The sequence below is a fragment of the Carcharhinus amblyrhynchos genome, chromosome 2, assembly GCF_965287045.1.
Source record: "Carcharhinus amblyrhynchos chromosome 2, sCarAmb.v2.hapA, whole genome shotgun sequence".
NCBI lineage: Eukaryota > Metazoa > Chordata > Chondrichthyes > Carcharhiniformes > Carcharhinidae > Carcharhinus > Carcharhinus amblyrhynchos.
The window spans coordinates 6948255-6965710 of NC_137325.1; the positions used below are offsets into that span (position 1 = coordinate 6948255).

A 17456-nucleotide genomic window follows, 5' to 3' on the forward strand; every position below is an offset into this window, starting at 1 on the left:
TCAAGGTAGACTCAAAGGGCTGAAGGACCTTTTCTGCTTTGGACCACTCTATGACTTGCCTTTATTAGCCAAGGCGTAGAATATATAAGAGCAGGGAGGGGGCAGGGTGGGGGGGGATGCGGTGGGGGGTGTTATGATGGAAACGTATAATGTATATGTATATATATGTATAATGTATAGGATCTCTATTGGTGCTGCAAAACTCTATGACTATGATTCTGCATAGAAAATAGAGCTCCAATTAAAAATGCCTTCTATATTTATATACATATTTGTGTATACATTTTAGAAGTACATGGAAAATAGGGGTTCATTTCTTTAAGTGACACTTCTATGTTTAGGGTTGAAATTGTAGAGTTAGAACGTCTGGATATAAATATTTTTGGAGTAAGTGGTTAGCACTGCTGCCTCACAGCTCCAGGGACCTGGGCTCGATTCCAAGCTTTGGTCACTATCTGTGCAGAGCCTGCACATTCTCCCCGTGTCAGCATGGGTTTCCTCCCGGTGCTCCGGTTTCCTCCCACAATCTGAAAGACGTGCATGATTAAGTGCATTGACCATGCTAAATTCTCCTTCAATATAACCGATTAGGGGATTTTCACAGTAACTCCATTGCAGTGTTAATGTAGGCCGACTTCTGACACTAATAAATAAACTTAAAAGTATTCAGGATCAAACATGTAATCAGTGGAATTTCAAAGAGAATTTGTCACTCTGAAACAGGTTGTATTGAAGGATCCAAGCGGTGAGGGACTCTTGCTGGAGCTGCTTCCGGTGGATGATGGTGGCCGCCATCGCAGTGACGTTACTGTGAAAGTGGTCTATCTCTTACTACGGGGGGGGCTCCCGGCAGACGACGCGCCGTTGCCGAGCAACCAGGACGCTAAACCCGCCCCGGGGATCCTCCATCTGGTAAACAAGGTGCAGCGAATAAATAGGCTCATTGCATAAAATCTACTGCATAGAATGTAATGCATGATACCGTTGTGTAGAATTTATTGCATTAAAACTATTGCATATATATAGAGAGATAGATCGAGTTAAATTACTTGATTGCAGTTGTCAATTTGAACAGTGAGCCCAGTTCCTCACTGTATCGCTGTCTCTATTACCTGGGCAGGTGAGTGCGGCACATGTTGCCCGGCTCTTTGTGCAAAACTTGTCGCAGACTGTGCATGACCTTATTATGTGGATATGCCGGCGTTGGACTGGGGTAAACACAGTAAAAAGTCTGACAACAAGTCTGACTTTTTACCATGACCTTATTGCCAGTAGAACAACTTCACTTAGTTTCTTTAACTTCTCCGGGGCTGGCTTTTGGGTGCTGTCGCCACCTCCCCACCCCCTGCAAAAGCTTCTTGTTATAACTAAAACTTTTAGAGTCACAGAGGTTTACAGCATGGAAACAGGCACTTCGGCCCAACTTGTGCATGCTGCCCTTTTTTAAACCGCTAAGCTAGTCGGAAAAAATACATAAGTCATTTTAACCAAAATATGTGTGAAATTGCTAAAGTTTGCAATGTAGTTTAATCCTCCTTGTGCCTAGAAATAAGAAATGGAGTATCTTCCATAATGGAGAACTTTCTATTGAAATGTTTACTTTGTCCAGTTTTCTGGACTGTTGCAATTGTGTGTTTGCCAACCTCTTTTTATAAATGTATACCCTCCTCCCACCTCAACCTATCACACATCAGGGTGGCACACTGGCACAGTGGTTAACACTGCTGCCTCACAGTGCCAGGGACCCAGGTTCAATTTCTGGCTTGGGTCACTGTCAGTGTAGAGTCTGCATATTCTCCCCATATCTGCGTGGGTTTCCTCTGGGTGCTCCGGTTTCCTCCCACAGTCCCACCTAACGTGCTTGTTAGGCATATTGGCCATGCTAAATTCTCCTCAGTGTACCTGAACAGGCATCGGAGTTTGGCGACTAGGAAATCTTCACAGTTAACTTCATTGCAGTGTTAATGCAAGCCTACTTGTGACACTAATAAATAAATTTGGAATGAGTGTAGGTCAGTAAGGACAGTAATGACAGGCAAATAGTATTTATCATGAGGTTGGAAAGAGCTAGTTTTGGAGTATGTGCAGTGTTAATGTAAACCTATTTGTGGCACTAATAAACTTCAAACTTTAGATGGTCTCCTCCTGTTCCTTTGATAGGTTATTGGTTGGCTTATAGACTTTAGAGGTATCATACAGGAATTGTTATCAGCCTGTGAGGATTTTACCAGTGGGGACCTACAGGGGTCTTTGTTTATTATCATCGCAAAAGATTTGGAGTGAGGAGTCACAAGCACAAAAGTGGATGCTGGAAATTGAAAGAAACACAGTGAATAATGGGAGTACTCAGCAGGTCCGGAAGCATCTGTAGTGAGAGGAATAGAGTTAATGTTTCAATTCAGTGAACCATCATCAGAAACAGTTAATATAAAATTGACTAACTCAAATCATCCCAAAATATTTTAATAACCTCTTCACTGCTGTTTTTCTACAGTTCATAGAATCCCTACAATGCAGAAGGAGGCCATTTGGCCCATTGAGTCTGCACCAACCACAATACCACCCAGGCCCTACCCCACATATTTATCCTGCTAAACCCCTGACACTAGGGTTAGTTTAGTATGGCCAATCAACCTAACCTGCACGTCTTTATATTGTGGGAGGAAACCAGAGCATATGGAGGAAACCCACACAGACACAGGAAGAATGTGTAAACTCCATACAGACAGTGACCTGAGCCCAGAATTGAACCTGGGTCCCAGGCGCTGTGAGGCAGCAGTGCTAACCACTGTGCCACCCTTGTTCCCCAGTTTTTCATACTGCCAAATATGTTGTGCTTAGCTGTCAGAAACCATTATGAAGTGCACATCAGCTCAGGAGGTGGAGGGTGTTATGTGAAGGGAAGGAGTTGGGGGTGGAGGTCATGGAGGGTGGGCAGAGGTTTTATGCTCACCTTGATGCAATTTTACTCAACTCTAAATGACAAAAAGTCACAGGCTGCCAAACACAGGTGGAAAACCTTAGTTTAAACAATTAGGAGATGGTGCGAATGAGCTTCCTGTTGGCAGTTTTTGCACAGGTCAATCTGAATGCTTAATGGTAGTTGCATTAAACTTGCATTAATAAAGAATAACAGTGTTTAGTAATTAATGCCATTACAGCTTAATGGAAGTTGCATTAAATCTGCATTAATAAAGAGTAACAGTGTTTGGGCAATAAATTGATCACTAAGTATGGTCCTTTTTCCAAAAGAATAGTTCTGATTTGATTTGATTTATTATTGTCACACATAGTAATATACAGTGAAAAGTATTGTTTCTTGCGTGCTACACAGGCAAAGCATACCATTCATAGGAAAGAAAATGAGACAGTCGCAGAATGTAGTGTTACAGTCATAGCTAGGGTGTAGAAAAAGATCAACTTAATGCAAGGTAAGTCCATTCAAAAGTTTGACGGCAGCAGGGAAGAAACTGCTATTGAGTCAGTTGGTATATGACCTCAGACTTCTGTACCTTTTTCCTGAAGGAAGAAGGTGGAAGAGAGAATGTCCAGGTGGAGTCCTTAATTATGCTGGCTGCTTTGCCGAGGCAGTGAGAAGTGTAGACAGAGTCAATGGAAGGGAGGCTGGTTTGTGTGATGGACTGGGCTACATTCATGACATTTTGTAGTGCCTTGCATTCTTGGCAGATCAGGAGCCACTTGAAACAAAATTGTACAATTAAAATGTATGATTTTCCCCCCACAATAACAACATATAACTCAAATGTCAGTGTGATTTAAGAAAATGTTGCATTGAAAAGTTGTTGAATATAATTTGGGTTACATTGGTGAAGTACTCATTACTTCATCACTTGTGAATTGTTTAACCTCATTCATGATGGAATATTGGCACATTTAATTTCTATTTCCTAAATTTTGCTGTTCCTGATTCTTGACTACAAGTTATAATAATTTTCTAGCATTACGTTTTGTTATTGTTACTCAATTAATTTAACATTGATGGTAATTTTCAGGGCTATTTGAAGTATTCAGTCCTTTTGCTGTGTCAACTGAGTTGTCTTGGCATTTTGTTGTTCCAGCAGGTGTTTGGGAGGCTCTATATGTGGGAACTTAAAAACAAAGCATACTGGAAGGAAGCTGTCAAGATACGCTCAGTGAGAGGGGAAACATGCCTAAGTTCCAAGAAGCCACAAAAAGTGTTACAAACACGTTAGCAGCGGGCTGCACTGAGTCACTGATTGCAGGAAGATACCAGGTACAAGAGAAGCTTGGGAGAGGCAGTTTTGGGCTGGTTTATCTCGTTCTGGACAAGAAATCCCGAAAAGGAGAAGAGCTGTAAGTTTAATTTTTAAGCTTTAAAGGAGCGTTATGGTCACTGTACATGGTCATCAGTTATTAATATAATAAATCAAGATTATGCCAGACATTACTAAGCAGTTTTGTGTGTGTCTGTAACAAAGGTTACTAAGCAGTTACGTGTGTGAGACAAAGATTACTAAGCAGTTATGTGTGGCAGGTGAGAAAGCCAGAGAAGGTGGAGAATCCAATGGGAATCCCAAAACATCTTTCAAGTTGGTGGGATTTCCCACAGATAATCTCTGCCCTCTGCCATTGACATAATGGGGTTCCCACTATGAAAGGTTGGGACTCCCATCACTATTCATTTGAATGTCATGATCTGCCACCCAGTTGTATCTCCTCCATGTAAGGAATCCACCAACATCACTCCGTGTTTCCCCCCCACCATCATTTGATGTTTCGAATTCCCTGAACCAGAATTCCTCGACTTTGATAAATACTGGGATTCTCCAGTTTCTCTGCAATGGAGAAACACCAATCGCGGAATACCAAATTCTCGGTCCTCATTGGTGGCAGGGTGTACAACCCTGGAGAATCCCAGCCCTGATAAAATATTGTGGTTTTGTGGTATTTTGAACACAAGTAAATAAGTGAGTTAGTGCAGAGGAAAAGATGTAGCAACAGCATTCACATTCTTAAAAATCCAGTTAATAGGGAGATGGGACTGGGCTTGTGCTGGCTGGACATTGGGACAAAATTTGATATTTCCATCACACTTTTTAAAGGCAAAAAGTAAAATCAGTACAGCTATTATTGGCTATGTTTTCCGAATTCTACTCTGCCATGTAGCGAGGAAGTAGTCCCTGGTTTCTGGCAATTAAAACTGCCAAGATACGGTTTCAGTTCCATAATATTCGATTCAGAGTTAACAATCTGAGCTGTGTTACCGTGGAAACTTATCAAAGGAAGGTCAGAGGTGCCCAATTAGGGCATGGGAAGGTAAAATCCTTGAAATGTTTTGTTAGAAATAGATTTGAGCCGTATATTTGCCATGCATCTGTTATGTAAGTGCATTTTAATCGGTCTTTCATGTGAGAGGGTTTTCCCTGTTTGTGAAAAGGCGAGTAATTAAACGACTATCTGAATTAATCCCCAAAGTTATTTACAGAGAATCAAATTACAGGAACTTAAAGTCCTAATGATAAAATAATTCCTGGCTAAACGCTTCTATTGTAACGTCGGATTATGTGCATTGGTAAACAGGGTCGCAAGGGTGCAGAGTGACAAATGATTGGTTTAGGCTTGGAACTAGTTCTGTGCAGAAGCAATAAGCTGTAATTAGTTGATTTTTTATCACTCCCTATTTTCCTGTGATGCCCTTGCTGAAATCCCATTTGTGACTTACTTCTTAATGGCTCCAGTCAGAGTTATCTGCAATAAACCATGTTTCAGCCGGTTTTGTTTTGGGGCTTTAGCCTCTTCTACAGCAATGAGAAGAATAATAGGTAGCCACATTGTGGATTACTAAACCAGCAAGTCAGAGTTTATTGAGATAAATGTTGCTTCATTACAGGCTAAGATGGAAGTGAGACAGAACCCTCTGATGGCAGCGATACATTGCTATCGCAATGCATAACATCCCTCCCCCTTTACTTCAGTAGTACAATAACAAACTTAATGATTACGCACTATGAACGTCTGTTGCGTCACCAAGATTTATTATCTACATATGTAGCAATTAATACACAGAGGATGGTGGGTGCCTGGAACTCGGGGAGGTGGTGGAAGCAGATACGATGACTTTTAGGGGGCAATTGTACAAATACATGAATAGGATGGGAATAGAGGGATACGGTCCCTGGAAGGGTAGGAGGTTTTAGTTCAGTCGGGCAGCATGGTCAGTGCAGGCTTGGAGGGCCAAAGGGCTGTTCCTGTACTGTATCTTCTTTGTTCTTTACAGTGCACAAGAAACAATATTTTCCACTCTGTACTAATACACGTGACAATAATAAATCAAATCAAAAATCCAGAGATTTTCTACTGGAGTAGAATCTGAACTTGGTTTTGTAGTAATCCTTGGTTTAGGGATTTCACAGCCTTGGGCGTCTGACGCAAGATTTTCTGATGCTGTCTCCATGAATTCATATTTTGAAGCGAGGATTTGATCCGTGCGCCTCTGCCATATTCTCATTATCACATTGCACTGTATAAGAAATCAGCCCTGTCTTAGCTAGAATGGTTATAGGTAGCCACTTCTCACTTGTAGAGTAACTTCTCTTTCTCTATGTCTAAAACTCCTCAGTTTTGACATTCGTTCATGGTGAGTAACCTGTGCTTAGTTGAAGCCATTTTGTAGAAGTGTTGTATCAAATGTAAACCTCAAAATCTCATCATTGCATAATCGCTGCATTGATTTACAAATGTCTAACTTGTGTGTATCACGTCTATTTAAAATGTCAATTGAATAAATTGATTCTTTTGAAGGTTATATAAAACAGTTAAAGGGGGAGGGATGTGGTGATTGTGATGCCTATCTCTTTAAGACAGCACAGCAGAAGAGGGTTACCTGGCTTGAGGGATCAATGGGGTCTGAGAGTGAGTGATCACCCCACAGGGTGGAGTCATCTCTCAGGCAGAATGCATCAGGAAGCCATGTAGTAAAGATGTAAGGATTGGAGCAATGGGTAGGCTGCTTCAAGGCAGCCTGGGTATGAAAAATCCCTGACCTAATTTCTCTTTATCAATAAATACCTATTCTTTCCTAACAAAGCCTGAAGTCTTTTGACAACACCAGAAGTGTGCCACATAGAAACAAGATGGGAGCAGGAGGCAGCTATTTGGCTCTTTGAACCTGCCCTGCCATTCATCACGATTATGGCTGATCATCCAACTCAATAGCCTAATCCTGCTTTTTCCCCATAAGCTTTGATCCCATTCGTTCCAAGTGCTATATCCTGCCGCCTCTTGAATACATTCGATGTTTTGTCATCAACTCACTCCCTGTGGTAATGAATTCCACAGGGTCACCACTCTCAAGGGTGAAGAAATATCTCCTCACTTCCGCCCTAAATGGTCTACCCCAAATCCTCAGACTGTGACCTCTGGTTCTGGACTCCCCCACCATGGGGAACATCCTCCCTGCATCTACTCTGTCTAGTCCTGTTAGAATTTCTAGAGTCTCTATGAGATCACCCGTCATTCGTTTGAACACCATCGAAAACAATCCTAACCTAGTCCAGTTCTCCTCATACATCAGTCCTACCATCCTACCAACACTACATAACACAGCCAAATATGGCTTCTCTTCCAGTATGAGTGCAGAAAGGTTTGATAAAGTGTGTTTATGTGGAGATATCACCCTGGCAGCTGCTTCTATTTTCAGTTGATCATCGCACAGGCAAAAAGTAAAATGCTGGAAATCTGAAATAAAAGTGGAGAATATTGGAAATGTTCACCAGATCAGGCAGCGTCTGTGAAAAGAGGAACTAAGTATTTTTGGCCAATGACCTATTTTCAGTTTTGATGAAAAGCCATCAACAGAAAAGTGTTTCCCCACAGACACTGCCCACCTTGCTGAGGATTCACACAATCACACTGCCTAAGCTTAAGTTTATTTATTAGTTTCACAAGTAGGCTTATATTAACACTGCAATGAAGTTACTGTGAATACCTTCCAGTCACCACACTCTGGCGCCTGTTTGGGCACACTGAGGGAGAATTTAGTCAATGCACCCAACCTGTCACACAGTGTCAGGGACCCAGATTTGATTCCCGGCTTGGGTCACTTTCTGCGTGTGTCTGTGTGGGTTTCCTCCCACAATCTGGTTAGATACATTGACTCAAACAGCTGCCGGCATGTGGTGACTAGAGGAATTTCCCAGTAACTTCAGTGCAGCGTTAATGTAAGCCTTGCTTGTGACTAATAAATAAACTTCAATTTTTGTCTTTCGGACTGTGGAAGGAAACCGGAGCACCTGGAGGAAACCCACACAGCCATGGGGAGAATGTACAAACTCCACACAGATAGTGACCCAAGCTGAGACTCGAACCCGGGTCCCTGGCGCTGTGAGGCAGCAGTGCTAACCACTGTGCCCACCTACCCCACCCTCATGACGTTTACCAAATGCGATGGCATTCTTGAAGTTAAATTCTGTTCACACCATCAGGAGAATGGGGACTTGTTTTCAGAGGGGATTTAATATGGTGAAATTTGGGAGCAGGTTGATAAGTATTACAATTGCTGTGGTTGTTACTCCATCTTTTTTTTCTTAATTAAACCCTGGCCTGGTATTTATCTTGCAAATCATTTGAATATGTCAGGTACCTAGAGGGTTCTATAACATTTTCAGAGCAACCACCTGATTTGGGAACTCTGTCTAGTGTTCGGTCCTGCATAGCTCAAGAGAACAGAATAAAGATGGCTTGATATTTTGCTACTGCGGTGGAGAAAATGCTGAAAGACCCTTTATTTGCTGGTTTGTGTGTCTCAGTGTCTTGTGAGAAAGGCTGAACCTTCTCTTTTCAATTTGTTTTTAAATCTAAGCCAAGCAAAATTATGTTTTTAGTTATCTATTATTAATTGGTGTACCTTTTTGGCAAAAGAGACTTTTTAATGCACCAGTGCATTAATTTTCCTTGCTTGAGTTCATTAGGGCAATAATGTTCCCTTTGATATTAATGGTACCCTGGAAAAGAAGAAGGAGTGTAATTATTTTGTATAAACTTCTTGGCAAAGTTTGATAGAATTAACAAGGAGAAACTCTTTCCAGAAGGCGATTGGCAAAGAGAGACATGATTCAAAGTTTAAAGTTTTTATTTATTAGTCACAAGTTACGGCTTACATTAATACTGCAATGAAGTTACAGTGAAATTCCCCGAGTCGCCACAATCCGGCCCCTGTTTGGGTCAATGTCGTCAAGGGCTGGGATTTTCCAGACCTTCCCGCTGGCAGGATCTTCATGATCCTGCCAAAGGCACCACCACCACCACCCCCCCAACACCACATCACCACCACCACCAATGGTGAAAGGCCATTAACTTTGGTTGGACTGGAAGATCCCGTCAGTGGCCAATGGCGAGCTGCCTCCACCATGGGAAAACTGGTCATGGAAGGGTGGGGAGGATGCTGGGTGCGGGAATTGGGGGGAGGTGAACCTGTCTATAGAACTAAGGTAGTTGGCCAAAAAAATTGTTGGCATGAGGAAATTTTTTTATTACACATTGAGTTGTTATAAACAGGTAAGCGCTATCTGGAAAGGTAGCGGTGGAAGCAGATTCATCATAGATTCCATACAGTACAGAAGAGGCCATTCAGCCCATTGTTTGCACCGACTTTCTGGCAGAGTATGTTACTCAGGCATTCTTCCCCACCCTATCCCTGTAAACCCACGAGTTTCCCATGCTAATTCATCTAACCCACACATCTTGGGACATTAAGGGATAATTTAGCATGGCCAATCAACCCAACCTGCACATCTTTGGACTGTGGGAGGAAACCAGAACACCCAGAGGAAACCCACAATGGTACAGGGAGAACATGCAAACTCCACAGTGACCCAAGGCCAGAATTGAACCTGGGTTCCTGGAGCTGTGTAATGCTAACCTCTCTGCCACTGTGCCGCACTTCAAGAAGGTTCAAGGTCAGATTTTCCAAAGGGAATTGGGCAAAGAATAGAAGGGGGAAGGAGCCAAGGAGGTGGGCTAACTGGATAGCTTTTTCAAAGAGCTTGCAAAGACTAAATGGGCCAAATGTCCTCCCTCTGTGCTGTATTGATCTATGGTTTGGTGATTTTCTTGAATGCTTTAAAGGTCCTCTTTGCAGGCAATTAATTATTCTGATGTGCAATCACTGCAAATTAGACAGCCCTTTTCTGCATAGCAAGATCCAAGACACCCCGCAATAATAATGGCCAGTTTATCTGCTTTTTCTTAATTCATTCATACGATATGGGTGTGTTGCAAAGACCATCATTTATAGTCCTTTCCTAACTGCCCTTGAGAAGACGGTGAGCTGCCTTGAATACAATTGAGTGTCTTGCGAGCTCATTTAGAAGCCCAATACACTGTTGTGGGCCTGGAGTCACATATAGACTAGACTGAGTAAGGACGGCAATTTCCCTCCTTGAGCCAGTTGGGATTTTATGACAATCTGGTAGTTACGTGGCCAGATTTTAAAATCTCATTCCTGATATATTTAATTCACTGAACGTAAATTTTCCAACTATCCTGGTGGGATCTGATTTTAGGATTCTGGATTATAAGTCAGTTAGTCCAGGTATTTGGATAACTGGTGCAGTAACATAATAACTACCACTGTGTTTGTTTGAAAATACTTCAAGGAGGAATATTAATGAGGTCTGTTAATGTTGCAATCCTGTCACAATGAAATGCATTCTCTCATTATAAGTGAGGGCAGCTGTTACAAACTGGGGGAATGGTTAGGGCATTATTCTTCAGTATATATAAGAACTGTATTACACCAGAGCGGAAGACCAGTTTTATCACAGCTTGGTCTGGGCTCCTGCTCTGCCCAAGACTGCATGGAACTACAAAAAGTCATGAATGTAGCCCAATCCATTACACAAACCAGCCTCCCATCCATTGACTCTGTCTACACTTCCCACTGTCTTGGCAAAGCAGCCAACATAATTAAGGAGCCCACGCACCCAGACATCAAAACATCCCATAGCACCAATGGGAGAGCAGGATGTTCACGCAAATTCCTTGTTCTAACTCTCTTCATCCACAAAACACAGCCTCATTCCCTCTTTGATTTGATTTGATTTATTATTGTCACATGTATTAACATACAGTGAAAAGCATTGTTTCTTGCACGCTATACAGATAAAGCATACAATTCATAGAGAAGGAAAGGAGAGAGTGCAGAATGTCGTCAGAGCTAGAGTGTAGAGAAAGAGCAACTTAATGCAAGGTAGGTTCATTCAAAAGTCTGACGGCAGCAGGGAAGAAGCTGTTCTTGAATCAGTTGGTGTGGGACTTTTGTATCTTTTTCCCGACGGAAGAAGGTGAAAAAAAGAATAATGGTTGGTATGTGAGTCTTTCTAGGTAATCAAGTCTTAAAGATACAGACAATGGTGTTCATTCATCCGTTGTCATAGCGTCTGCATGGTCTCCCCAATGTCCCATGCTTCAGGACATCCCAAAGAATGAACACTGCTTGACAATACCAGGCAAGAGTATGCTCTTCCTGTTGGGGAACACTTCAGCGATCATGGGTATTTAGCCTCTGATCTTCGGGTAAGCATTCTCCAAGGTGGCCTTCATGACGCACAACAGCGCAGTCGCTGAGCAGAGACTGATAGCCAAGCTCTGCGCACGAGGACAGCCTCAACCGGGATCATATCACACTCTCTCTAACCCCAATGACTTGCCTGGGCTTGCAAAATCTCACTAACTATCCTGGCTGGAGACAATACACATCTCTTTAACCTGTGCTTAACCCTCTCTCCACTCAGTCTATACCTTTAAGACTTGATTTTTCTGTAAAGACTCTCATTCCAACCATTATTTTGTAAATTGAGTTGTGTCTATATATGCCCTGTTTGTGAACAGAACTCCCACTCACCTGATGAAGGAGAAGTGCTCTAAAAGCCTGTGGCTTGTGCTACCAAATAAACCTGTTGGGCTTTAACCTGGTGTTGAGAGACTTCTTACTGTATCTAAATTATAACAACCATTGTGTTTTGGGAAATGGGAGGGACTGGGCTGATCATCTTGGGTGCCTCTGGAATACAACCGTAAGCCCTTTCCAGGGAATGGAAGTTCTGGATGGCACCAATGCAATGAGGTTTGTGAGCTGGTGATTGTGTAATTTGTGAATTGTGCCTCCTGGGGGCACTTGTGTTGCATCATTTGCAACTTCTGAATTCTCACTGGTAGTGTTGAGTTTTACATCGTAAAAAGTCTGACAACACCAGGTTTTAGTCCAACCTATTTATTTGATAATATTCTCACTAGCTTTCGAGGGGACAGCCTCTTCGTCAGGTGAAGAGGCTGTCCCCTCGAAAGCTAGTGAGAATATTATCAAATAAATAGGTTGGACTAAAACCTGGTGTTGTCAGACTTTTTACTGTGTTTACGCCAGTCCAACGCCGGCATACCCACATCATGAGTTTTACATCACCAGACATGCTCAGGTAAAACTCCAGTGAAGTGATGTGATTTTGAATTTAGAAGAGATATTTAAGATCATGCTGTGTAAAAATCATACTCTGATTCCAAATTATAGTCATTTGACATTGTGAATTTGCAGTTACTGGAAGTTAGGTTTAAAGTGGCAAATTTGTTTCATTTGGAATCAGCACAGGAGTACTTTTAAAAAAATGTTTATTCTATTCTTAGTCACAAAGCCAATGTGCCAAGTGACAGGGCCAACCCTTAATCCATCTCCTTGCTTGCTCCAAAAAACAATTCAAATTCAAATTGAATCCAATTCATGGTCCCCACAAGAGAGACAAACAAGATCCAAGCTGACAAGATGAGTTATTTGCACCGGATCCTGGGCTTGATTTGTTGTTAGGGGCCAGATTCGCCAACCTGGGATTCTCCGGTCCCCACTGCAGTGAATGAAGATTTGGCTGAGTGCCAAATCCCCCCTCTTCACTGGCAGTGGCAGCAGGGTGTGAACGGTGGGAGAATTCCTGCCTTGGTCTCAGCCGAAAGGCTGATCAGCAGAGAAGTGCTGTCCACCTTATTGAACTTGTTTGGATTTAAACCCAGCTTCTGGATGAGGTTAAAGCACTTGGGTCGCACAGATTTCCCTTATCGTAGGAGAGTTTGTGAAATGGTGTACTTGTTCACATTTCCCTTGTGTTAATTTGCCTGCTCCAGAATTGATATTTTTCGTAACACTCATTTCCCCACTTGTAGCCTTGTGTTTCCCTGCTTAGTATCCTTCTACTCCTTTTGCCCTTACGTGCTTATACATCTTCCCCTTAAATGCACCTAGACTATTCATCTCCCTGTGATAGTGAGTTCCGCATTCCAACTACTTTCTATGCAGAGAAACTACAAAGGGTCCATCACTGGAACCAACCTTCTATCTGTTGACTGTCTACACTCCCTGCTGCCTTGGAAAAGCAGCCAGCATAATTAAGGCCATTCTCTCTTCCACCTACCTCCAAGGGGTAAAAGTTAAACATCTGAGGGCACGTACCAGCTGACTCAAAAACAGCTTCTTCCCTGCTGCCAGACTTTTGACCTCGCATTAAGTTGATCTTTCTCAACACCCTCGTTAAGACTGTAACGTTCTGCACTCACTCCTTTCCTCTATGAACGGTATGCTTTGTCTGCAATTTGCACAAGAAACAATCCTTTTCACTGTATGCCAAAACATGTGGCAGTAATAAATCAAATGTTTCTTCTGAATCCTCTTGAGTTTATTAATGACTATCTTACACTTATAGCCCTATCTTGGCTCTTCCCACAAATAAAAGATGTATTTTTGTAGCATTTTTCACAGCCACTGAATGTCTCAAAGCACTTTAAAGCCAGTTAAGTACTTTTGGAAGGTGTAGGAAACACAGCAATCAATTTGTGCACAGCAAGCTCCCACAGACAGCTGTGTGACAATGACCATACAGATTGTAATCAGTAAGGAACCAATGGTTATGGGGATAAGGTGGGAAAGTGGAGCTGAGGATTATCATATCAGATCAATCATGATCTCATTGAATGGCAGAGCAGACTCGATGGGCCGAACGGCCTACTTCTGCTCTCAAGTCTTATGGTCTTGAAGTGAACTAGTAATACAGAGGCCCAGAGTCTGGGGACCCGTGTTTTGCATCCCACCACAGCAGATGGTGAAATTTGAATTTCTTAAAGACGCCTAATGGTGACCATTATATCATTGCTGATTGTTGTAAAAACCTATCTGGCTCATTAATGTTCTTTAGGGAAGGAAATCTGCTGTCCTTACCCAGTCTGACCTACACGTGATTCCAGACCCACATCAGTGTGGTTGACTCTTAAATGCCCCCTGAAATACAAAAGCCAGTCAGTACAAAGACAATTCGGGATGGGCAATAAATGCTGGCCCAGCCAGCAATGTCCATGAACGAATATATAAAAAAAAATGTCTTTGGTGATATTGATTGAGGGATGAATATTGGCCAGGACACCCGCAATAACCATTTGGCTCTTTTGGGATCTTTTGCATCCACTTGAGTAGGCAACTGGGGTCTCAGCTTAACATTTCATCCAAATGTCAGCACCTCTGACAGTGCAGCACTCCCTTCAGTACTGCACCAACACCAGGGAACCAATTTGTTTTGCTCCCACCTCATCTTCCGCCCCTGCCCATTATGAATCCTGCTGAGGGTGGGAGGAAAAGTATCCTTCCCAATAATCTGTCCTGATTTACCTTATCAGGTATTGAGACAGAATCATAACCATTCTTCACTTCTTGCCTGGGAGAATGCAACCAATTTCTTCTCCAGCCCCCAAAATCTTCTCTCCAATCACAGGATTCAACTGTATAAATTAACATTGTGGGTCTTTGGCAAAAGTGCGTCAAAAATCCAGTCTTCATCTAGGGACACACCCGCCACCTCTAACAGTTCAGTCTGTTTGCTGGGACATGTTCAGTGTTCCAATAACCCTTTAACAATCCCCTCCAACAGGTTACTCCAATGTCAGGGTAACACGTTCATAATATTCAGGTCCTGGCCTGAACTGTGACAACATTCATTCAATATTAGCCTCCTTGCAGCCCATGGAATAATCCATGGCCCCAGAACACTATGAAGTACATAAGCAAGAGATTCACTTATAGAAAACTGGGGTCATTGTATTTTATGGTATTCTTTGGTCGGGCATCTCCCCCTATAAGACCATAAGACGTAGGAGCAGAAGGTGGCCAATCAGCCCATCAGATTTGTCCTACTATTCAATAAGATCATGACTGATCTGATATGATATCCCTCTATTCCAACTTTCCCACCTTATCACCACAATTCTCGATTCCCTTACTGATTAAAAATCCGTCAGAGCCTTGAACGTACTTAATGACCCAGCCTCTGCAGCCCTTTGTGAGAAAGAATTCCGCAGATTCATTCCCCCCTGAGAGAAGAAATCCCTCCTTATCTCTATCTTAAATGGGTGACTCCTTTCTCTGAGATTATGCCCTCTGGTCCTACACTCTCCCATAAGGGGAAACAACCTGTCAACATCTACCCTGTCAAGCCCCCTGAGAATCCTCACTGTCTCAATCTTCTAAAATGCCTCTCATTCTTCTAAACTCCAATGAGTACAGGCCCAACCTCTCCTCATAGTAAAATCCCTCCATAGTCGGATCAACATTATGAATCTTCTCTGGATTGCCTCCAATGCCAGGATATCTTTCCTTAGATAAAGGGACCAAAACGGTTCGCAGTATTCCAGGTGTGTCTAAGTAGTGCCTTCTATTGTTTTAACAAGACTTCCATATTTTTATACTCCATTCCCTTTGGAAAAAGCTAATATTCCATTTCCCTATTCCCTGAACTTGCATGCTAGCTTTTAGCGATTTATGCACAAGGACCTCCAAGGCCCCCTGTGCTGAGGCTTTCTGCAGTCTTTCTCCATTCAAATAGATTTCAGCTCACTTATTCATCCTACCAAAGTGCATCACTTCACCTTTTGCTTACATTGCATTCCATCAGCTAAGTTTTTGCCCACTTACCTAACCTGTCTATATCTCTGTCGACTCTGTGTCATCACCACTTGCCTTCCCACCTATCTTTGTTTCGTCCGCTAACTTGGCAATAGTACATTCACTTTCCTCATCCAAGACATTAATATGTATTGTAAATAATTGTGGCCCCAGCACTGATCCTTGTGGCACTCAACTAGTTACAGGTTGCCATCCTGAAAGTGACCTCATTGCAATTCATTGTCTTCTATTAGTAAGCCAATCCCCTATCCATGCTAATATACTACCACCAACACCATGGGCTATTATCTTATTAAGTAGTCTTTTGTGTGGTACCTTATAGAATGCTTTTTGACTTAGGTCAGTCTTCATTCCTCTAATGCAAGATACAATGCACTCTGGAAATCTGAAATAAAAACAGAAGATGCTGGAAATACTCCATCTCAATGCTGATTGTAAAGTGTCTCATTGAAAGTTGAGGTACTTCACCTCAAACCTATGTTGACCTTCAGTGAAACAGTGTAGGAGGTGGCAGATCAAGGAAGTGAGAGCAGGAATGAGATGGAGAATCATGTTTCACTAGGCTGGTTTTCCTTATTCTCATTCGCCTGAAACTGCACCAAGACAAATCCAAAAATCTGAAAAGCACCAAATAAATGTGCAGTGTATCGTTAAATGAAAAGTGACATTTTGTTGTTTACTGGTTTTGCAATTTTTTTATTGCCTTGTCTTGAGAGATTTTTAAAGACTACTTTAGAAGCACTTTTCAGTTTCTCAGGGGTCGTATTGTCAATCAGGATTCTAGAAGTGGTTAAAGGCAAAATACTGTGGATGCTGGAACTAAAACAAAAACAGAAAATGACAGAAAATATCAGCAGATCTGACAGCATCTATGGAGAGAAAAGAGAGCTAACATTTTAAGTTTGGAAGGGTCATCCAGACTCAAAACGTTGGCTCTATTCTTGCTCCACAGATGCTGTCAGACCTGCTGAGATTTTCCAGCATTTTCAGTTTTTGTTCCAGAAGTAGTTATCATGTAGGAATATAACAACATTCCATTACACGTGCATCCAGATTTGAATTGCCTAATATAAATAACGTAAAGGTCAACCCTATGGGATAATTTGACACGTAGCATCTAATGATGGGAATTTTTCCACGGGAGGTTACAGAATTTATGGATCAGAAGCACAGAATGTGAAATTGTAGAAGGTTTGAATTGGTCTTGTCAAGAACTGGATATTTCAATTTGGGAATTAGTTCAAAGAAGAAACGGTCATTTTTGACATCAATCTCCCCACACTGGAATGCTCAAAGAGCAAAGCAGGGATTGTTTTAAATCTCAGCATAATGACAAAACTTCTGGAAGTGTTCAAGAATGAAAGGTACATGAAGGGCAGAGCTGCAGAGTCCCGGAGTCCAAGTCCCTAGATCTCACCACTTGTCCTTGCACAGAAGCTATTCAATAAGGCTGGCTCACTAAGATTAAATTTGGAAAGGAATGTAG

At 42.2% G+C, this 17456-nt stretch overlaps 1 protein-coding gene across 1 annotated transcript in view; it reads left to right on the top strand.

Moving 5' to 3' along the window:
• Positions 1-1029: 1029 nt before the first annotated feature.
• Positions 1030-17456, top strand: part of nek11 (NIMA-related kinase 11) — a 227565-nt gene continuing 211138 nt past the window's right edge. The window contains exons 1-2 of the mRNA XM_080215135.1: positions 1030-1120; positions 4080-4335. Coding sequence (XP_080071261.1) covers positions 4169-4335 — 167 coding nt within the window. The 5' untranslated portion in view covers positions 1030-1120; positions 4080-4168. The remainder of the gene's footprint in view (positions 1121-4079; positions 4336-17456) is intronic.